We start from the raw sequence: 23800 nt of genomic DNA on the forward strand, positions 1-23800 counted from the left end.
GCTTGCTTTCCACCCTTGTGCTCCAGGAGGACATTTTGATTTGCCACCGCATCTGTTTTCATAGACACCTTGCACACTGTTGCGAAGGTAGTCAAAGGAGACGTTCCCAGAGAACTTCGGGGGATCCAGATGTACACAGACATAATCACCAGCACAGGAGAACCAAAGGGAACATTCACAGCAATTGCCCAAATTCTTCTTCTTTGCTTTACTGGAAATATTAATCTAAGCAACTCTTGTTTATAAAAGGCTTTAATAGAACCAAGATGCTTTCATGGGCCTGTACATAACACCCCACCCCCCAGATCCAACCCCACGGTTACTAAAAGGATTAGATAAGGCTTGACAAAGATGTAGGAAGGTCGGCATGCTGTGCCTTAGAAAACTTTAGCAATACAGAACCCAAAACATCCCTGTTGGCACTTCCCATTAGAAAAGAAGGGGGGAGAAATTGCAAACAGGTTTGGCAGAGCACTGTGGCCACTGCTGGAGAGAGGACAAAATTACAGAAGGGTAACAGATCAGTGGCATGTCTGAGAGATCCCTGAACAGCCAGTGCTTTTACTGGTGAAATCTGTGGGACTATCTTGAAATAGCGACTTTCTCCTTTTATCTCAAGGCGTGTAGTGATAGGACGAGGGGGAATGGCTTTAAACTGGAAGAGGGCAGGTTTAGATTAAACATTAGGAAGAAATTTTTCACTCTGAGGGCGGTGAGGCCCTGGAACAAGTTGCCCAGAGAAGTTGTTGAGGCCCCAGCCCTGGAGGCGTTCAAGGCCAGGATGGGCTTTGAGCAACCTGATCTAGTGGGAGTTGTCCCTGCCTATGGCAGGGGGGTTGGAACTAGATGATCTTCAAGGTCCCTTCCAACCTAAACCATTCTGGTTCTATCTCTGGGAGAAAACAATAACCCTTAAAACACACTGCTTCTTCTCCTCCCACCTTCCTGCAGCAGGGAAAGCTGCTTTTCTGGGTTTGGTGAGGACAAGAAGCTCAGGCACTCTTTAAGCAGCCCAGCACTTAGAGCAGAAGCCCAATTCTTCCTCCTTTGGAGTGCACTGCGATAACTGCCACCAGGCAGATTTACTTGCCACTGGGTTCCAGACCTCTGAGAAAGCCAGGGCGCAGTACCATTGCTTGTAGGGCATCTATTGCAGGGACCTTCCTCGATATGGAAAAGTATTCTGGGGCTGAGGCACACCTTTTCTTTCATAACCAACTAGGTCAGACAGTCTGTCACATCCTGGGCTACAGCCAAACGCCCAGAGATCAGTTCCTGATGCACTTCCTTCGCACTCTGAAGTTGAGTAATTCCAGCACTTCTGCTTGCCCAAACACTGGGCTCTGGAGATAGCAGTCACAGTGGTGGTGAGGGGGACTGCTACTATCAGTATTTTCAAATAGATACTCGAGCAAAGCTCTACTCCTTAGAGTACTTCTAGAGTAGACTGGAAAGTTCCTCATGCATAGGAAAAAAAACCCAACAGTTACAGAAAAGGGGTAAAAATATGAATTGTTACTTTTCTTGAGGAATAGCATCATAGCACCACCAAACTACTTGGAGTTGAGGGACCAGAATCTGCAGGCATAGGGGGTTCTCCAGCAATACAGTACTATGCTCAACTCCGAATTTACGGTAAACTATAAAACACAAACACAATTACAAAGTTCCCCACTGTGTCCACTTAAGCACAGCGAAGAGTAGTCATGGATTTGTGTTTAAAGAGACAAGCCACAGGAGAGAAGGCACAGCAGGGCCAGCAGCCACTTGGCACGTTTAATTTCAAAGGAAGAACACCTGACTTCTACATGCAGATCAACAAATAAATAAATAAAACCAAGTATATGTCCTGGCTTCTTTATTTAAGACCATTAATTACACTGTTGTGGGCATCTCTGTTAGAGGACCCTCACAAAGCTTCTCTTGAGAGTGCTGAGGAAGAGTTCGAAACTGCAGCATGCAGGAACATGGTCCCGTTTTAGGTTAGGATGAGGGTTTGGTTTGAGCGACAGTCAGGGCTCAGGTCTTCACAGCAGTTGACTGAAAAGCAGCTGTTAGAGCCAGGCTTATAATGAGGAGGAAGAGACGGACGCTCAGCAGAACCACATTGAGAAGAGTGGAATAAATCACAGAAGAATTAGCCCAGGTCAAGTCAAAGTAAGTTTATTCATGTGAGATCAGTCTGGAGATGATCAGATTGAAAACCTTACTCCATCTGAGCACCTTGAGGAAATACACAGAACCAAAAATCCAGGACGACAACAACAAAGCAATCCCGAAGCCGTAGGCACGCCTAGCTAATTGAGGGAGGCCTCAAAGCACCGCCGCACACTCACATGTGAGCTGCTGGGCAGTTTGTGTTTGCAGCACTCACAACACATCTGACACTTCTCAAGAGAGGACAGAACTGTTTACAGGAAACCATTTGTCACAGGGGCCTGCCTCTCCTCCCCCCCACCGGCTCCAGCGACATCCCTTTCCCACCCCACCTTTCATCAGAAGCTTATCTAGCGCCCAGACGGCTGGCCAAAAAGCTCATCCAGGTTGGAATTTGAAACCACAGATTCTCAGACACCGTGGCTGGGGCAAACGGTGCCACCATCAATTTTAGAACTAAATTTTAGGGAGTTTTGATTCTATTTGTACAGGGGCTAATGAGTAGCTTGGGATGTGAACACTAACCCCAGGGCATAATTCTGAGAACAGGATGATGGATTCTTAGTCTCCTGCTCTAATTATACAGGCAAAAATTGGAATGGGAAGAGACAAGAACAGGATTTAGGTCCCTCATCAGCTTAATGGCATCGCTTTCCCAAGCACTGAAATTTTTCGAGGGTTAGCAAAAGATGCAAGAATCACCTCCACCAAGAAAGAAAGAGACTCTCAAAAAAAAAAAAAAAAAAAAAGTATAAAATGGAGCAACTGAGTTTTACAGTAAGTAAGCAAAGCTGTGCACAGAACCATCACTGCAGAAGCAGCAATCACCAACCAACCGTTCAATACAGTAGAACCGTAAGGCACTAATAATGTTCTACTCATTACAATCAACACATGACTAAAACCTGACATTCATAAATTTAAAAAAAAAAAATAAAATCACTGTACATTTTTAAAAGGCAACTTTTCCCATTTAAAAAGTTTCACATGTTCAGCTCCAAGAATTTTCCTGCCCCCAACCCCATCCAGGCATCACTGACTAGTTAGATTGAGTGTTTGATCAGAAATTCTGCTGGTTAACACATACCTATTACAACGAAACATCCCAAGGCATAAGCAGAAAACAATTTGTTGAGAAGTTACTTGACGATCCCATTAACATCACCAACAAATGTTAGAGGTGTCAGGCAGTCACCCTGCTAACCGCAGTACTGCAAAATACTCAAATGCCACCATACTAAGTGCAGTCACATGTTTTTAGTGCTGACTTGTATCTACCTTTCTCTTCAAGCCCAGAGAGGGTGTGGAGTCTCCTTCCCTGGAGATATTGAAAACCCGCCTGGATGTGTTCCTGTCCAACCTGCTCTAGGGGAACCTGCTTTGGCAGGGCGGTTGGACTAGATGATCTCTGGAAGGTCCCTCCCAACCCCTACCATTCTGTGATTCAAGATACAACTCAAACTTTAAAACCCTGGAGCTTGAGGTCCCCTACGCAGCCACAGGCAGAAGAGCACAGAGGAAGACAGCAGCACTTGTTCATTGATGCTGTTCCACAAGCACGCTTCAGTCCCTGTCTGGAAGCCCAATTCCGAGAGCAACCAGGTCCCTTAAATTCCTTTAATTCCATTCTGGTTCTCCTTTGCTGGAGATGAGCAATTGCCCAATGAGTATGAAATCAGTGACACCAGCTTCCTTCAGAGGGCCACGTGACAGTCCCATTTTGGTCAGTATTTGATCAGAGTTCAAATAAAGCAGTAGTGAAAGTATTTGTGTCCCATTACTGATCCCCAAAGCCATTGAAGGATCCCTCAGACACAAAGGATCTATTAAGGCTTATTCTCAGAGATCACAGTAAAGTATTGCACACTATTTGTCTGCTTAAATAGTTAAAAACTGAAATCTCATTCCCCAGAGATTAGTAATATTATTATTAAAAACGGTAAAAACAAATATGGAGGTAACTACTCCATGTAAATCTACTGGAATACGTGACAGTTAATAGCTAGGGATAGCAGAGGTCTGTCTGTGCAGAGATTTAGCAACAGCATTTTTTAAACAACTGGACAGAGCAAATTCCTAATAATTTTTGCCCTTTCTAAAAGCTATAGTGATCGTAAACTTAGACTACCCATTAAATGCACTGCATGATTTCACTGGCACAACAGAGCATCAAAATTCATTGCAAGACAGCCTCTCCACCGTCAGTTTTAAACAGTTGACCTTTGGTCAGGACATCCAGAAATAAATAAGAAAGAGCATAGCAGTGAGACCACCCAACAGAAGACCCTAGTGTGACTGCTGACATAGAAGAGTCTGGTAGGCTGGGACAATCTGCCAGTCCCACAGATTGTCTAGCTCAGGTCAGCAGCTCCATGATGTGGGTGGTCTCAGGACGGGTATTTGATACTTCACTATTGAGCTTGCAAAGGCAGGTCAATCAAGTCTTGCAGAGCCATTTTGAATTAGTCCAAACCTGGAGGACGTAACAAACAAGTCTCCCAGGGTTTTGATTAGTGTCCCAGCTGTCAGGTCCATACAACAGTTCTTCCAGAAGGAAGCAGAAGTCACTCAGCCAGCATTCGCAGGCGCCGCTCATGCAGAAGCAACTTGATCTCCCTCACTATTAATGGTGAAATGAACAGGATTGTTGAACTCGTCTGTGAAAAGAAGCATATCCAGGACAATTAGCACAGAGCAACCACAGCTGCAGCCATCCTGCGTTTCAATGTCCATTTAAGGCCTCCCCAGAAAGATACAGGCTAAGAGAAGCGATGACAAAAGTGGCACAGTGGACAGAAGGACTGAGATTGCAGGAAAGCTCATACGATTTCAGCTGTCATGATCTTCTTTTCATAAAGAAGACGAGCTCTTCACCTCCTCAATGGCTTTCCTCCTGGCAACCTCTGCTATTTACTAATGTGGCCTTTTCCCCTATTAGCACAGATGCAAAGACAATTCCTGGCACTTCCAGCAGGGAAGAACAGGTGAATTGTACAGCATTCACCACTGTGGCAATGCGGAGGAGATCAGAGCCTGAGCGGTCTTCTCCCCCAGTGGTATACCACAGGACGGCATTTTCATTTTATTTTCAAGATCCTCATCACTGCTTCCACTAATCTTCAAGGGCTAACAAACAAGCAGCTTAACTTCAGCTCCCTGAAAAAATTAGGAACTACGTATCATGGAGATGAAAGAGGAAGAAGCCCTGCCTGGGAAGTCAGTCAGGTGGTATAAGATTTGGGAAATGCGCATTTTAAGGCAAGTATTTTTGCGCCTCTGTCACAATCTCAGTTCCTGTTGGGCAGCATGACTTTAAAGGATCCAAAATGAACCCAGTTGATTTAGACACCCTGATGCAAAGGCACACTATAGACAACTTTGAGAATGGCATCAGAGTTCTCAGCTGCTGCAGAAATTAGACTGCATGTCTAAATCACAATTTTCAGGTTCTCACAAAAACTTTATATTGCAAATTGAACTTTGACAAATAATTTTTTAAAAAGGCAATTTCTTACCATTAGAATAAAGAAATAGAACACCCACATCCATCCCAGGTTCTCCTGGATCAAAGACACTAGATACTGAAAAGAAAGGGGAAAAAATTAGTCAAACTGGGAAGATAAGCATGACTTTCAGGCATTACTCTCTCATTTTCTAGAATTTGTGGGCTGTTAAGACTCCATACAGAGCTGATCACAAAACCTTCCAGCTGATCTTTTCCTGTCAGAAGAGATGACTCAGGACAGCAGCCTTTCTGTACAAAACTCACAGTCTCAGCAAAGCGGAGATACCATCCTGAAGCTTTACAGTAATTCATAGCAGCATAAAGACAGAATAGAACTACAGTTTCAAAGGGTGACAAATTGACTCCGCTGAACACAAGGTTTTTGCACAGAACACTGGGACATAAGTGGATGTAAGTACTCTCAGAAGAACTAAAAGCTCTAGAATGGCTTATAAATTACACAGGACGAATTTTCAAGAGCTGTGCAACCACTAACTACTTAACCCTTCATCACAGGCAAGACACTTGAGACTACAGTCTGTTCTGAACTGCATCCTAGTTCAATAGGACTAAACAGGCTACAAAAGAAAATGTATTCCCTATTAGCAGATTTATATTCAGATGCTGTATAAGGGCCTCCCTTCTTCTACTGGGTATATTAGCAGAAAACAGGATCTGAATTTCTAACATGTTCATTGTGCGCTTGCTGTTATTCACACACCCCCAGAATGACATCATGGTTGTCTCTGTCGAAATAACTGCAATGTTAGAATGGGAGGCAGGTGGAATTTTTCAGAACTAAAGACTCAATTTTTATGATGATGTAAGTTTGAATGGTATGTGTGGGGGAAGACAGAAATGCTGGAGACAATGTAAGAAGAACATTGAGTATAACAGTGCAATTTAAAGATTCTCACAAAGCACTTGTAATTTTCCATGTTTAAAGGAGATAAGCAACATCTTCCCTACGAAACAGACACTGAACGACTGTACTTATCAGACAAGCAGTGGCAAGTACAAACCCAAATCTCTTTCCAGAAAAGAAACTTGTATGCCTTGCTTGTGTCCTTGGTATTTTACCAGCAGTAGGGGACGCCTGGAATAGAACTGGCTCCAATCTTTCTACTAAATGCTCCCCTCCCCAAAGCACCACTGTGTTCTTCCACATAGTTAATGCCTGTTTTTGAGAAGAAAGAATGTCCCCCAGCGGGCACACTGTCAGCTTTCTTTTCTGCAACAGTCTAATCTTCAAACTTCTGGCAGCGTACTGTAAGGGCTATCGAAGCAAGTGGTGCTGGATTTACAAGGTGTAAAAGACATCCATAGATAAAAAGGGGAACCACAAATAAGAGCAAATTTTAAATTACTTTCTAAACACTGTAACGTTCATAATAAGTATTCTAATTTTACTTGGTTATACAGGCAAACTTTTCTGTAAGCAAAGGTTTTGCTATTACCTTTGAACAAAAAATCCCAAACAAACTTAAAAATATTTCATTTTCACTCTTTGTGAAGATGACCTTTACTTGAGTTTTGGAGTTCAGGATATGAAAGTCTCTAAAATTCATTCAAATTATGACAGTGCCATATAACACTAAGAATACTTAGTTTAGTTCTTAATTAAATTGCTTCTGCTGGTTTCTTAAATAAATATTTAAAAAAACAAACAAACAAACAAAAAAAAAAAAAACACAACCACCCTTTCTTTCTTTCTCTCTCCATGCAACTCCGGACCGAGGAACGAGCTAACATCTCTAACCACAATAGACTCTTTGCCTCCTTCCCCAGACCTTGATTTTCCTTTGGTAGCCTCACCTGGCCCACTGCAGCACCAATACTGCCAGTTCCGTCCACAATTCCCGTAACAGTTGCTAGAGCCTCACTGCTGCCTTTCACCAGATCTTGGCGCCCCAGGTCAGCAGAAATTGCAGAACTGATCATGTTAGAAGGGCCTCCGATGAAAAATCCTGGAAATTCCAAGAAAACAGCCTTGGTGCAAAACAAGCATGAGGACAGATTCTCAACAGAACATCTTCAAAACACATATTTTCTACCAGGCAAAGCTCAGGAAAAAGCTTAAGTCTAGGGACAGTGATCACAGACTAATTGTAGGTAGAAGTGTACCCTCACAGCTGAAGCATACAGTCATGGCACACCTTGTGTACATGGTGGAAGCACAGAAATTGCCAACAAGCACATTTTCATCCAACACCAAACCCGAGATAATTAGCTGCGGCACACTCAAAGAAGAGTCAGGACACGCTAAACTGAATACAGGAAGCTACCTTTGAACAGCATGCATATACAAACCCTCAACATGAAGCAGATTTAGACACATTTCTACTTTGGAGTGGTATACCCCCATACTACTGCCTCCAGGGATTGGTGAAGGAGATGGAAGGGGAAAAAATGCAACAGGACAGAGAGTTCTGCAGTAGGAGTGCTTGAAAAGAAAGGCTCTATTCATGCAGGCTAATCTTAATTCCATAACACAGCATAGTATGTCTGGTAGCACACAAAGCTTGTGACCTCCCACAGTATACAGGGCATTTGGGGTTTTGACAGACAAACACTCTCAAATTTGAGCTGCAGCTCATTACTTTGCCAAATATACACTTCCTCAGATACCAGATCACTGTTAAGTATTTTGGCATAAATCTGTCCTCATCATAATGAGCCAAGGCAGACCCCTTTAGTTCCAAGCCATTATGCTATACAGTCTATATTCTATACCTCACTCTGTAAGGTGTCCTCCTACACCAGTATTCCAAAAGTAACAGAAATTTGGCCTCAGCTTTTACTCTTTCCACAAAACCAGCAGAGATGGCAGTGCACACAAATGCATTACCACCAACTGAGGCTGGTGTTACTGATTTTTCTGCAATGTGTATGAATGTCTATTAGCATAACGGTGGCATTTGGTAAGGTACCTGTAATTGCCATGATGACAGCATTGATAGATTTGCTGTTTGGGGAACCTGCAAGAGAAAGACCAGATAAGCGTAAATAAAAACAAATGAACTAGAGAAAGACGCTTATTCAGGATCAGAAAGAAGCATGCAAACATCCAGTTTGAACGCCTATTCAATTAGCTACATAGTGACAACAGTAACTTCTATTTGACTAGACTTCTACAGAGATTAGTTTTACTGCAAAGGCATTTAGAGACTGAAGACCCAGAAGTTTCCAAACAGCACTTTACAGTAGAAAAGTCACCTTTGCCATAAAAATTGTGTGCCCTCTTTCAACATCAGATTTGCCTGGCTCTGGGTTCTAGCCTTTGTTATGCCTCTTTCTGTGACACACAGCTTACATTTACTCTCCTTGAAAATCCATTTGAATAGTAAGAGAATCCTCCCTCTGCCTCTCTAGGGAAGTTAGACTTAAATTAAACTCTCCCACCATAAAGCATTCAGCACTTGAATCACTCCTTCCACTCATTCTGAAGTTTGCAAAATCTTTTCAAAATACAGAGATTAGATGTGGAGCTAGTAATCCAGCAACTACCTAAACAATGCTGCACAACGAAGTAAAAAATGCAAAACCCCGTATCCTAATTCCTTCTTACAAAGTGTCAAGCCAGTACACAAAACCATGTTTGAGCATCTACAGGTTCCACTTGCCTTTCCAGGAACAGCATCATAATGTGTCAATCATAATGCCCACACATGGTCAAGTTGCCATGCGTAAGACAAGTTGCGGCCGTCTTTACACATTCTTAAGCCATTATTACTCTTATGTGCAACACACTATGCGCATGAAAAGGTTTCCTGGTTTGGCTGATGGAAATTAAATTATCACACTGCAGTAACTTTGTATTGTGTGTCTGAGCCTTCTGTATCTGGCTGGGCAGTAACACATGTTGACTTAATCACAAGACACCTGGACCTCTGGCTGCTCTGCTATCTAGTACAAACTTCAAACTTTGTCAGCAATAATTTTATGTTTGCTTCCAATTCACTTTCAAAAGTAGTAAGTTAGCACAAGAGCCTACAAAACTCTACTGAACTCCACCAAACGCAATCCTTGCTATTTAATTATTATGCCTTATTGACCTTACTTTGAGACCGTCTGAGTAAGCCATCATGCTTCTGAAAGGCACACTTTACTATTCGTGTCCAGCTCTGGCAGCGATTTCTGTCCACAGATCTCAAAGTGCTCTATAAAAGCTGGTCTGTATCACCACCCCGTGTTGGACGAATACACAGAGAAGTGAAATGACATCCCAGTGAGTTAAAGCACTCTGGTACCACAGGACACCATGTCTGAAGACACAAAACTGTTACCCTTAGAAGAGCTTCATAGATGTTTCACAGACATGAGATCTGCCTGCCTCCTACTCAGTTTTCCTGACAGACTCCTTTCAATAACCAATCACCAAGAACCATATCTATTATAATAGAGGCAGACACTCTTCAGTCCAAGAGCTTCTGCCTCTTTGTAACATATATATACTCCAGTGCAGATCTGTCCCGAGATTCTCTTTCGCCTTACTATAGGGATGCACTTGAAATTTCCTGCTCTGACAATTTTGGTGTTAATACAATGACAATGCCAAAAATTGCACTGACACTAGAGAAGGATCAGTACCATAACTCACCAATACAGGGAAATCCAACCACTCAGCTAATTTTTTTCCACCTCATTAACCAGAGAACAGATTCCTTTCTGTGCAGTGCCACACTTCAGGCAAAATACACCAAAAGGCATCACCCTGATCCAGAAAGTTTCAAGACCAGAAAACATAAGTAGAACGGGCTGTGTTCTGCCTCTCTCTAAGAAGTACTGAATGAACCTCTTACCGCTGTGCGGCAAAGGCATACTCACGGCTGTATCCAAAAAGAGAGCCTACAGCAAAGAGCAGGCTAATTGCGAGTACTGGGGCTCTCTTCTGTAGCACATCAGAAATCAAGCCCTGGATAGTCCCACCTGCAAAAAAAAATAAATCATTGTCAGGCTCAGGATGCTAACACCTTGAACAAAACTCATTTCACTGAGTGCAGTGGCATCTTGCCTTCTCATCAATACAGATTCTCTCAAATCCTGCAAACTAAGTCTCCTGACCTTACTGCCCCAGATTGTGAGAAAACAGTAAACTTAAGTGGCTCAGACAGAGTAGGGAAAACTACTCAGACTGCTTTCCCAGGAATTTATTACTTCTTTTTCTGGCACGCAACTAGCTAGTGGTCCTGCTTTCCTTTTCCTTCCCCTATAGGACCATCACAGTTCTAGGATCACCACAACTCTGGATGTAAGCAAGCTTAACATTGTGTTTGTTTTCTTTAACAGAAAGTGAAGGAAAAGGCAGTTCTTTTTCACAGGGGCCTCACACTCCCTGCTGTCTCACCTACTTAGGGTAGGTGCAACTAATGGCAACAAAAGCCGATAGCTGATAAAAATCACCTTGTGTGTCATTGCCACCTCTGTAGGAACTGCTCTGCTGGTAAAAACTAGAATGTTGAGAAATCCTAACACAGAAAAGGCCACAGAGGCAAAAAACCTGACCCTGAACAGACCAATACAAGGATGTCTATTCTAAGAAACCTAACTGGACAAGGTAATAAAGCAAGAAACTAAGCACAGGAGAGTGGAAGTCTAAACACATATACAATATGTTCTTTATTCTGGAAGAACAGGGTCAGATTTTGCACTCAGCAGAAACAACTGCAATTACATTTTATTTCTGAACATAACACAGTTGTGTCTGCTCTGCTGAGATCTGTGCTGAGTCTGTTCTTAAAAATACAGGACAAAAGGGACGGTATCGAACCCAGTAAGTCCAGATCTAAACTTTCCCTCAAGGGTACCTGTCAGAAAGAAAGCAGCAAGCAGCAGGGGCACTATTTTGTACAGGGCACTTTTCAGGAAGTCCTAGTGAGTAAAGAAAAATGCCCACTGGGGATAACGTCCAAGAATATCATAGTGCCCTTTAAATTATAGGTAAACTCTTTAGGGGGCTTACTTACACTGTGTTTAAAAAAAAAAAAAAAAAAACCAAAACAGCCAAGCAGCCACATAAACAACTAGACTTTTCATATATTCGGTAAACAGCTAGATGCCACTGAACATGGCTGCTCTGAGCCGCATTCACTGTCTTTCACTTTCAAACGCTAGTAAGGCAACTGCAGGAAGATGTCATTCATTTGCTCACTCACCTATGATTCCTCCCACATCATACCAGATCGAGAGCTGGTCAGCTTCTGCTTCTTTCCATCCAAAGTTGTTGCTGAGGTAGAAGGGCAGCCAGAAGAAGAATGAGTAATTCACCAGTTTCAAGCAGGCATAGGCCAAAGAGTACTGGAATAAAGAAAGGGCCAGCAAGCAGTTAACACTTGAGAAATGCAAACAGCATTTCTGCTTCTTCCCATAAAGCTCTGTTATCCAGCTAAAGCTTTCAGGGGAAAGTGCTTCCTCATTTCACGTAAGAAAGCAGTATTATGAAAGCTTAATGCTGAACATCAAAGGGAACCCAGGAATACAAAAATCACTGTCAAGAAGGTTATTTTCTTTTCACTGAATGTAATGGGTTAAAACACTTTCAGTGTAGTCTTGAGAGAAAATGACAGCAGGCTTCAAAAAATGAAGGAAATTTAATTCACCTTCTGAAGAGAAGGGAGCCAACCATGTGACATGAAACAAGCTTGAGATTTAGTCATCCGTGCATCATGCTGAGAAAAGTTATGTGAAGTAGTTCCTCTGTGCTATCTTTTGCTGCTCAGAAGGCTCATCTGCTTACAGCACCACCAGAGAAAGCTTTGGTCATAATCCCCAGGCAGGTATTCCAAGACACAAGATGAAAGCTTTGGCCAAAGCTAAGCACATGCTTCCAAACCCAACAGCTGAGACAACCTCCTGCTTTTGGCTGCTCAGCTCAAGTTCTCCTTAGCTAGCAGGAGATCTTTCACATGAGTGGCAAAGACTTGTTCTCTGGTATTGCTGGCCCAGCACGCAGAGGGATGAGGCACATTATTTCAGTAAGGCCTCCTGATAAACACTGACACGGCAGTTCAAGGAACCCATATTTGACGAGGTAAACAAGGATGAAGGCGGAAAAAAACAACTTGTTAAAATCACAGCTTTTGAGACTACGTATATGTGTATGTACACACTTGTCTTTGAATTTCAAAAAGTAGATCTTTTTATATATTAAACTCCACAAAATCTTCTCTTCTGAATTTGTATTATTTTTATAAATACATCCTTTTTAGCAGTATTATTAATGCTTTTTTACTCTTAGAGGACACAAACTAATCTCCAACATACATGTAAGACACAGGGATGTTTCGAAGAGTTCTCCTGCCTCTGGGTGTGAGAAGTGTGCTGTAGGAAGTGATATTTATTACAACATGCTTAGAAACTGTCTACCAGACTGAGTGATTAAACATTTAATTTCTAGAGGCTCAGGGGAAAGCTGCCTGTACTAAAACTCTCCTGCTGAGTGATATGGTGGAAGAAGAGAGGAACTACAGAAAAAATATGTCAAATAAAGTCTTTGTAGAATCTTGACAAGGCTTTGGAGGTTCTCTCACTGATCTGACATAGTGTCCTAGTTTGGCTGGGCATTGATCTGACATGAGATAAAACTCACAGACTCAGAGGTGTTCGTATTGCTGGGTTAACGCACAGAACAAGTCCTCAAAATCCCAAGTACAGAAATAGCAACATCAGTTTTACAGTACTTCCTTATCTTCTGGTCAATGAAAAAAAAGTCATGCATCAACTGAGGCAGTCTCCACTACTAAGAAATTTTGCCTAAATGTTCTTTGTACATCAGCCCATTCTTAGCACCACCAAATCTGACCCATAGTTTATACAGCATTTAGCCATATTAGGAAAGAATTCAAGATGGCTATGCTTTCTTCTACCATCCCTCAAGCACGGTCTTAACAACAAAACTGTGGTTGTCCAGCACTCTACACACTGACGATCCACCCATCCCTTCTAGATTTTGTGTTGCCTTAATCACAACAACCAACTGCTTTACTCATTAAGGGTATCTGACAATACTGTCCACTCAGCAGTTCTGCTCCACGATCAAATCCAGACAGTTCTCACTATGCTACTGAGCCAGCCACCCTGCCTCCTTTCTTGTACTGGCTCTAGTATTCAGGGGCCACACAGCCAACTGACACATAAAGTTAACATTATTTTTTAATGGCAGGTTAATTTTCTCAGCTGAACCAAGTCCACGAACTGGGCAATACTGCTGATGCAGAAGTACAAGTTCTCACACAAGGGACGGGACAAGGATATGTAGAAACAGCATCACCAGGCCTTGTTTCCAGTTGGTTATAAAAAAAACTCGCCCACTTTGCCACGTTACATCATGCTGATCAAAGCTTTTCAGGCCAGTTTCCTGTTTTAAGGCAACTGAAAAACCAAACCAAACCCAATGTCAGTGCCACTGAGTTCTGTGTGATGCTCAGCTAGCAATGAGAATCCCATTCCTCAAGGAAGCGTAGCTACCTTGCCAAGAAAGCACCTTACAGCCACCTTTGCTCATGGCCTCCCTTTTAAATCCAGCAGTAAAAAGGGCAGGATCTTTGTTGCTCTTAGTTGGCTTGTTACATACACTAAATGAAGCAAGAGTCCGATGGGAAGAGCAACATGCAATGAGCTATCCGGACAGTATTATAATCCATGTGCACAAAGATAACAGTCCCAACCCCAAGGTTTCAACAGCAAAAGAAGTCATATGCCAACAATTACAACACATGGTCAACATATTAACAATTATGTCAACAAATACCGACAACACAAAAAGTCAGCTTTATGTTTAACAACATCTCACTCAAGAATCTGTGTCCTCACCAGTACTACGCCAGGAAGGCAACAAGCCTGGAAAAAGCCAATGGCCTTTGGCTGGTTGTCGGTGTCAGTTGCTTGAATAGAATAATTCCGGTCATCATCATCTGCATCATCATTGCCCATTAAAGGTCTGTTGGCATCTTCCTCCACACTGTCGTCTTCATCTGCTCCAAGCTCGGGGAGGCCTAAGTTTCACAAGAGATATGCAACAGGAAAAACGGACCACAACCTGTTCACCCTCTCCCGCTCTAAAGCTATGCTCGCTTCTTTAAAGCAATTCTCCCTTCTAGCAATTCCCTTGCTCTCCCATACCTCCATCCTCCTTTGGCTTAGAAACTCTTCTAGATGGTGTTCTGCAGTGTCGCCAGTTTCTACCCTTTGTCTTCTAGTGCTCTTGAAAGTATTCTGTCTGATCCTGGCGCCGGCTTTGTCTGTTCTGAGTGTCTGGCCATTAGTTGGAAGACACAACAAATTAGTGCATTTCCCCCTTATTTAGTAGTTGGGATCCTCGGACCTGGCTCCTGGGTATCACCTCCCTTGAGTGTGGAGGCTGAGTGTACCAGCAACTACTCAGACAGCTGCTGCCTGTTAACGCCTCCACTGAAATGGAAACCCTAGGAACTGCACTGTGCTTTCTGGGCTGCTGAGCGCTCTTATGAGCACTCTTTATGGCAGCTTTAGTGCTACCAACTTTATAGCCTTTGCAGGCACCTGGGAAGCCTCCTCCATGGCCCTGTCAAAGCCCAAAAGTTCCTTTGTTTTCCCATTACACTTTGGCTTGCCTACCATCTTCTCAGAGAAGGAACATATCCACTCTGAGAGCTATTTAACTGGGTGCGGGTGACCTGCAGACAAAAAGTACTTTCCCTTCCCACTGCACAGTTAAGGCTTGCCATAGTTTTCTCCTACAATAGCCAGTTATCAGTTTGCCTACTGTTTTTTTATAAAAATACTGATTTTCCAGGTGAAGAAAAACTGAGAATTAGGCACATCCTAATGGAGATGTTAGAGCCAGGCTGTTTTATTTTGCTTTTTAGAATATCCAGACCCTATACACATGATGCATGGTGGCATTTAGTGTGATCTTGGCAAGTAAAGCATTTGCTCCATAAAATACACTAAAGTGCAACACCATTTTATAAGTGCTGTCAGAATGAACAGTACTTTTAGTACTACATGGAAAGCTGCAGATCTGCTTTCCATGAAAGAACTGAAATGCTACAGCCCTCTTCTACTTACCCACTTCCTTCGGTGATGTCAGGAGCCCAAAGAAGACAATGACTCCACCAGCAAACTGTACTGAGGCAGTCACCAAGAAAGCATACTGAAGATAAATAAATAATGTTTTAAAACACTTCCAGTTACATGGACTTCCCTGACTAACAAGGGTTTCTTTACATTCCAACATTTTCAGAGTAACACAGCTCCAACAACCCAGACTACATGCATAAAACTTGGAAAAAAGCGATCTCTGCATCTCCTGAACAGACTTGGTTCCATCTAGGCTGAAAGATCACATTGAAACAGCTGCTTCAGTGTACTGAGTGACAGCAGTGAGAAAGGAACTCACCCAACACAACCACAGATTCATCTATATTGGAAGGGACTGCTCAAAGAAGGGTGAAACACTAAATTCAGACCAGCTTGCTCAGGGCTTTGTTCTATCAGATCTTGAAATCCTCCACAGACAGATCCTGCAGGCTCTGGCCCTTTGTTCCAACGCTTAACTGACTTAATAGTGAAATAGTTTTACAAACATCCAGTTGGAATGATCCCTACTTCACTTTATACCTACTGCTTTTTAGTGCTCTCACCATGCAACCCAGGAAAGGGCCTGACTGATTTCTCAACAATCTTCTCACAGGCTTTGGAAGACTGTTTTTTAGTGCCCTAAAGCCTCCTCATCTCCAGAGTGACAAGCTCAGCCCTGTTAGCCTGTCCTAATAGGTCACACGCTGCAAGATGCACTAGTTGACTTACGTTCCCTGTATTCAGTTGCCTGCCTGCTGCATTACAGCAACGTAGCACGTGCCTGTCCAGTCATAGAAGCTATGCCTCCATGACTCCCAGAACCTCACCAATATTCAGCAGCAGTGACTTCAGTTAAGTAAGAGCCTGTGACAGATGACTCTGAAGAGTACTTTAAGACATCCAAATCAGAAGAGGGTATACTACAACACTAGGGCTCTTCAATAACATCAGTCCCATTTACAGAGAAGTCTCAGGATCACTTCTGCCAACTTGGCAGGGTCAGGAATGGAATACCCATTCAATTTTGCTTACTGCTTGCTACCACAGAATTCAGGAAGATGAAACTGAACACTCTGAGCCTGTTATCTCTCAGAGACAGGATAAGAAACTAGTGTCTCATAACCCAATCGGCCATGCAGTCCTAGCTAGAAGCCAGACACCAATACCTACCTCATAGCCATATTTGAGAACACAGGAGGCAAGGAAGGCCCCAAGGATATTTCCTACAGATGCACAGGCACTCCAGAGTCCAAACACAAAACCTCTCCTGCAGAAGGGGAAGAAAATTTGAAAAGGTAATGTGGGGAGAGGTGACATTAGGAGCAAGACGAAGACATAACATTCAAGTGAACTTTAACTTCTTAATAAAATTACAGCATTCTCCCAGTCCACTTCAGAGAGACTCAAAGGTCATTTAAAACACAGAATAACTTGGGGGTACCAAATAGATAACGGAGGACTATGCTATCCTGAAACACCGTGTTACAGCAGAGGTGAGCTGGAAACAACAGGGTTACAAGCTATGGCTAGAGCTCATCTGCAACACTCCAAAGTGGCAGAGTTGAACCTACAATGAGTTTGATTCCATTCAGTCTCTTCAGTGGTTAGTAGACAGAAACAAGTTTTCCAGTGGCATGAAAATTCAAGTTCAGCCACTCTGTACTACAGGCTTTTGAAGTTTGAACTTTTAATAAGGTGCCTTATGCCTTTAACACACAATTGTGTTCACACCAAGCTGTTCTGTGACTCCAGAAAAAAACAAGAGATACAATAGTAACAGTAAGGCATATTTCATCCCACATAACTTTCATTCTGACGTAACAGTTGGCCTTTTTGGTTTAAGACTTTCAGCTCAATCTGCTACTCAGCAGGTCAGATAAGCGAGTCACTGAAGAAAACTCAACTTACCCAGCTTTTCCAAACCAATTGCCCATGACAGCAACCACACAGGGCCAACCAGTGGACTGTAGCAAGCCATTCACAACCCACAGACAGCAGTAGAACCACTTGTTGTAGAAATGCAACCATTCTGTGAGTGTGCCAAAAAAGAATACCTAGAGAGGAAGGGGAAAAAAAAAACAAACAAACAAACAACAGAGAAGAAACCCTGAGGCTACTGCTGAAAGCCAGGCAAGAACGGGGTCCTAAAAAAAGGAAATAACGTTTCAGGGAGAAGATTCCTTGCAGGGCCCAGCCAGGGGCAAGCCTGGCATTGTTTACGAAACAGCTCGGAGCTAATAGCACCCTCTGCTGAGCCGCCACAGCACTGACTCCAGAGCCCAAACAACTCCAGAGACAAATGTGCTGTCACGGCACTTCTACTCCAAAAGACTTTTATCTTCGTAAACAGCACAGTTATAACAGGAGAGGAAAAGAAAGAGACAAATGCTTTTAGTAACAACACTAAAAATACAGTAGCCTCTTGATCTGCTATTGTACTAACATACAAACCCACAAGACTATGCAAACACAAAACCCTCATCAGTCATTTATCTTAGCAGAATTTAACATAAATACTACAGCCAGGTCTCAAATCACTAGGAGCCCTCACCCAAACTAGCGAAAATAAACACTGCATGGCACACTGCTTGATGCATGTTTGTGGTCATGTGTTTGCAGAACGCAATAGGCCGTAGTGGGGTTTGTAACCACTGGATAAATCAAAAGCACTCCACACATCTTACCACTACTTTAATAGCCAAAAAACCACAATGAGATAAAACTGATTCACACTTATCTGCAGTGGCTTGAACCTCAAGAACCCTTTTGTTTTAAGTGGTCATTCTTTTTTTAAACATGCCCTCCCAGCAATTACAAAATAAGTAAATAAATGCTTAGTATTGTTAGCATGTCACTTAAAGAAGACAGCAAAGGTTGTGTTGGAAAGCAAAAGCCTTGATGACAAAATGCGGGCTGGGAGAACAGTTATAATACAAAACAGTCCCAAAAAGTCCAAATACACCAATCGTGTACACAGGCTGTTTATCAAGTCTCTAGACAGTGCCTCAAACTTCGGAATTTCCTTCTGACACAGTATCTATAAATAGATATTTCAGGAAGAGGTGAGTCATCTAGCGTAGCTCTATGCTTTAGACAATGCAATAAGTGCATCCAGGACAAAGTTTTACATGCAGATTTTGAGACCACTGAGGTACAGCTCAAGGGCAGATTCACACAGAAACAGAGCCTCTTCTCCCCTAAAGTAAAACCCTATCTAGAAACCCTAAGAGAGATTTCTAAATCACACTAGTATGTTCTGACTTACCACAAGGGCAGAGGAACACATGCCAAAAGACAAAACCCAGCGTAAATTCAGGCGATCCCCAACTATGCCACTGACAAAGAGACCCTAAGAACAAAACACTGCATTAAATAAAGCCATTTTGCATCTGTTACCTGCAAGAATTAAAATTATGTAGAAGGGTCAAGCTGATCCAAACACTGTTACACCAACTTACAGTTTGATTCTAACCACTTCTTCCACCACCAAAGAAACCCTGCTCATAGTTGTTCATTACATTACTTATTTTTAAAAAATTCAGCTGAGAACTCTTGGAGAGCTAGAACTAGCCCTCCCACCCACTGGTGATCGGTGTATGAGAAGTGTTGAAGTGACAGTATTTGTCTTGCATGGGCAGAACTAACAGAAATTGAAGGAAAAAGATCTGGTCCTGAACTAACCTTTTTTACTGCATTAGTGTTAGGCAAGCCCAAGAAGATCCTGTTCATCCCCTCCAAATGTGGGTGTGATCATCCCAATAAGATTCAACCAAAGCTTAGCAGCTTTAGGTTGGTTTTACTCACCACAGCATAGGAAAACAAAAAGATAGTGTCCAATGTCCCCAAGAAGAGAGTTGCTTCTTCTGCATTTGGAAATAAATGGCTACTGTTCCAGAGCTACAGAGAGAAAATTTTAACAGGTAAATAGGGAGAGGCATAGGTCATTCGACTCTTTTTCAATGGAAACCCCAACTCCAAAACAGAACAGCATCTGGCCCCAGTAACCTCCCATTCCTCCAACACTTTAACTATCAAATAAAGAAAAATTCTGGCATTATCTACTGCAGAAAATGTCCACTGCCACTTCATTTCACTTCTAAAGAGCAAGCTAGCAAACCCGAAGTGAGAAACTGGATCGAGACAAATGACTGGCAAAACAAACCTTACTTCTAACAAGCACGCAGCTGTTAGACAGCTTCTTACACAGACACACTGATGAGCATCTTAATGAATAATACAATAAAGGCATATTCTATTTTATGTGAAGTGTCTCTTCTGTACTTATCTTGCTGTCTTCACTAAATGAATAATTCTCTCGAAGTATTTGTGGCAGCAACCATAATAAGAAATGACAGACCACAAACAGAAAAGAAAGAACACAAAAGGAACAAGGGGAAGAAATAGACCAGTTAGAAACTATTTACAATGAACTCCAGTCACTAATGTTGTTATTTTTTTGTGGTTACCCTGAGTTTCACTTTATTTTCAGTATGATCAAAAAAAAAAAAAGGAAAAAAGACTCAGTTGTCCCCAAACTAAGATCAGTGACATTAACTAAAAATAGCAAGCTTTGAGGATGACTTGAAGACCGAATAAAATTAATCAGGGCAAAGTCTTCTTCCCTCCCCACCATGCCCCCATTAGAAAAACAAACAGATAAACCCAATCCAAACCTGACCTACAGATGTGTCTAACTCAAATATCAGCAGTTTTAGTTTGATACTACCTCTCCAGGAGAACATCCTGTACAGACAACACTAATTATACATCCACTTAGGTTGAGAGATGTAACATTGGTAAGGCCTATTGACACAGCTTCTGCTTAAGTCTCGTGTGTCCAAGAAAACTAATAAATCCCTTGAAAAATACTTTTCGCCACTTGAGGCCACCAATACCTACTTACACCAGTAACTTTCAACTTTTAACCAGAGATCCCTGGAGGTCCACTAGCTATTAAGAGTCTTAGAAAGACGAGAATCAAATCTTTTGTCTTTAGGCTTAAATTCATTAAACAACCTCCACAGGAGTCACAAATATTTAAAGGCTGAAAAGTATAGATCTAAGTCGTCCTTCTTAATAAAATCATACTAGGGCCTACTCACAAAACAATTGCAAAACATTTTGTTATACTTTAAAAATATATTGTTAAGTATAAAAATAAAGAACAACTGTAGTTAAAAAGATATACCAAAGTTCAAAACTGATAGCACGTAAATGACTTGTCTGTGTCCTTAATTCATCCTATCAATTTCCCAAAACACACTTTAATGTTAACTGACGTAACCTAAATTGATACCAAAAGGACCATTGACCATTTTTCTTGATTAGACACATACACCTCAACATCCAGCATACACAAAATCATCTGTATAACAAAAAAGATGAAAACAGCTTCTGAAATATACTGGTTGTTTGAACGTCAGTTAAGGAACTAAACGTAAACACAGTGTAGTTCGTTTTAGCCTCCTTGAGATGCCCACTCCTTTTTGCCATACAGGCTCTTTGACAGAGCACCGGAACAGGCTGCCCAGGGAGGTTGTGGAGTCCCCTTCCCTGGAGATTTAAGACCCACCTGGATGCAGTCCTGAGTAATGTGCTCTAGGCAATCCTGCTTTAGCAGGGGAGTCGGACTAGATGATCTCTAGAGGTCCCTTCCAACTCTGATGATTCTGTGATACTATAAAATCCTGAACACATTACAGGCCCAATTTACAGGTTTGAATTATCACAAAAAGTCAGTATTTATCATCCCTCAGATTAACGTTCAAATAACCCATGATTTCTAATGCAGACAACATCCAAGCAACTAACTTAGAACTCCCTGCTCTAATAGATCTCATGGCCTGTGACTAAGCTGTTAATGTAAGACTTCTTCCACTTCTCAAAAGCATCAGGACAAGCCACTGCTAAAAACAAGCATGTCCCTTAAAAGGACTACGGGTAGGAGCCACAAGGTAGTTCTTGCATTTCTATTTGTGAGACGCAAGCAGTATAGAACTTCCTTTTCTGCAAGCAATCACTGCCAAAACTCCCACCACTTTCACTGAAGCTAGGATTTTACAGACAAGGGGTACTGGATGTTCCATTCGAACACTGTAATTTCTTGAGAAGTTTCTCTCTAGGGACCACTAGGAAAGATTTCAGCATCACCTGATGATCCAGAAAACTACACTTCAGACACCTGAAGCTCCCACTCACATTCTGAGGAGTGTTCCTGACAGATATTTAAAGGGGGGTCTTCAGCACCACAAACTATGCATGCTGGAAGTTAGCGACCTTTCTTTGCACTTGCCTATCCCTTGTGTCCTTACCTCATATGGCCGGAGCTCAGGGGCCGTGCTGTTTAGGCAGGAGGGAGTCCATTGGCTGGAAATGCTGACTTTGACATTACTGAATGTCTTTCTGGAAGCATGGAGCAGGGAATAACTGCCAGAAAACACACAAGCACAGGTTGGCCAAATCTTCTCTGGAGGTCAAGTGGAAAAGGGTGGGACTCAAAATAGATACATGCTGTCTAAGCAGGCAGCATAGCAGCAGACTGACAGTTTTGGAGATAGTAGTCAGCAGTGGGACCCCCCAAATTATGGGTAGACACACCAATTTTAGTGGGGAGATGTGAAATAGAGTCTTGACTGGAAAGGACCTGCTCTTTTATTTTCAAAAGAGAAGGGGACTGTGCAACAACAATTAGGTACCAATAAAGAGAAAAGAGAAGATGCATTCATCTGGCTAACCACCATTATAAGTGTTCTTCCAGAGACAGATTAAGTACCAGTGACAGTATTGCTGTAAAGACCAAAGGATATCAGCAAGGCAAAGTATGTAAGGAGACGCAGTATGGTATTCCAGCTGTTGTCAGCTGGTGTAACAGACAAGCTTTCAACAAACAATTCTAGACGACCTTCAGATCTGAAGTGGTGACCTCTCTGTCCTAGAGACTGGCCACCCTCTGCAAACAGCAGTTTTGGAAGAGAAGACGACCCCAGAAGTAATGACAGCATGTTCCATCAGTCAGAACAGGTATTAAATGAGTTCTGAGCACTAGGGTTTGCTTCCTTCCTCATTTCAGCTAGTTCCTCCCAACTCCCACTCACATTCACCCTTCTGCAACAGACTGCTGACGGCTTGGCAGTCAGCCTCACCTTTGGTGCAAGCCCTGTTCATGGCTGGATTCCCCAAGGGCATAGCACACTTAGCTCCACTGCTGCATGACTCCCAGACCGGTTGGTACAACTAGCTTTTAAGTTTGTCTTCAAGGCTCGCAGTCAAAGGCCAAGACTATTTCCCTACTTTTATTCTCCTTCTTTGAACATGCCCTCAACTCCCCAAATTCAGTGAGACGATTCCCTCTCTGTGCAGAGATACACTCAACCTACCTGAAGAAGGTCAGCAGGAACACAACGACATGATGGTGGGTGCAATGGGACACAAGGCCTCTGTTTGCAGGCTGCCTCCGTAAACTTACAGGCAAAGCCATCCTCCTGACAGCCCCACCCCTGCTCCTGCCCTTGGCCACAAAGGCTGGATGGTGCTTAGGTCATTTTTCTTCTCACTTAAACAGAAGAAGGTGGGAAGGAAGGAGAAAACAAAACATATTTTAATTAAAACACTTGTATAAAATACAGCTGCATTCCCCAAATGGCTGGAATTCAGCAGGAACTCTGTGCCATTCCTTCCCAATTTATTTCACATCGCTACCTATCTCATCATCCATACATTCCTTGACACCTTCTATGCTCAGAAATGTCTTTCTACTCTCATTCTTCCAGTACCCTTGTGGTTATTCTCCAAGCCACTTATTTTTTTTCCTTCCTAGCAGATGCCTCTTCAGCACCCATCACCAATGGAGTTCACCCAGGATCTACCAACTTCCAGTGTTCCCATGTTAAAGACCATTCTGCACCTTTTACATATGCAGTGCAGAGTTGTTATAAATAAGCTAACTTTCCACTGCTACTTGGCTGGCCATAAACTGGTGATTTGGTCAAGTGCAGCATTTGCCTACTGGTGCAGAATGGTTTTGGATCTCACTTCCCCTTTAAGATGTTGTTGAAAGAATATACCCTAGAGTGGACTTGC

The 23800-nt window shown here is 42.5% G+C and overlaps 1 protein-coding gene across 1 annotated transcript; it reads right to left on the bottom strand.

The window, feature by feature from the left end:
* Positions 1-2147: 2147 nt before the first annotated feature.
* SLC37A3 (solute carrier family 37 member 3) lies at positions 2148-23255 on the bottom strand. The gene is made up of 14 exons (XM_082489895.1): positions 23098-23255; positions 22033-22147; positions 19526-19618; positions 18987-19070; positions 17630-17775; positions 16892-16988; positions 15710-15794; positions 14474-14655; positions 11818-11959; positions 10490-10591; positions 8593-8640; positions 7478-7629; positions 5673-5738; positions 2148-4814 (listed from the first exon to the last, which is right to left on the bottom strand). Exons 1-14 carry the CDS (start codon positions 23196-23198, stop codon positions 4722-4724), a joined length of 1506 nt encoding a protein of 501 aa, XP_082346021.1. The 5' UTR covers positions 23199-23255; the 3' UTR covers positions 2148-4721.
* Between the last annotated feature and the right edge of the window lie 545 nt (positions 23256-23800).

Source organism: Vanellus vanellus (genome assembly GCF_965231255.1).
Source record: "Vanellus vanellus genome assembly, chromosome: 1".
Lineage (NCBI taxonomy): Eukaryota > Metazoa > Chordata > Aves > Charadriiformes > Charadriidae > Vanellus > Vanellus vanellus.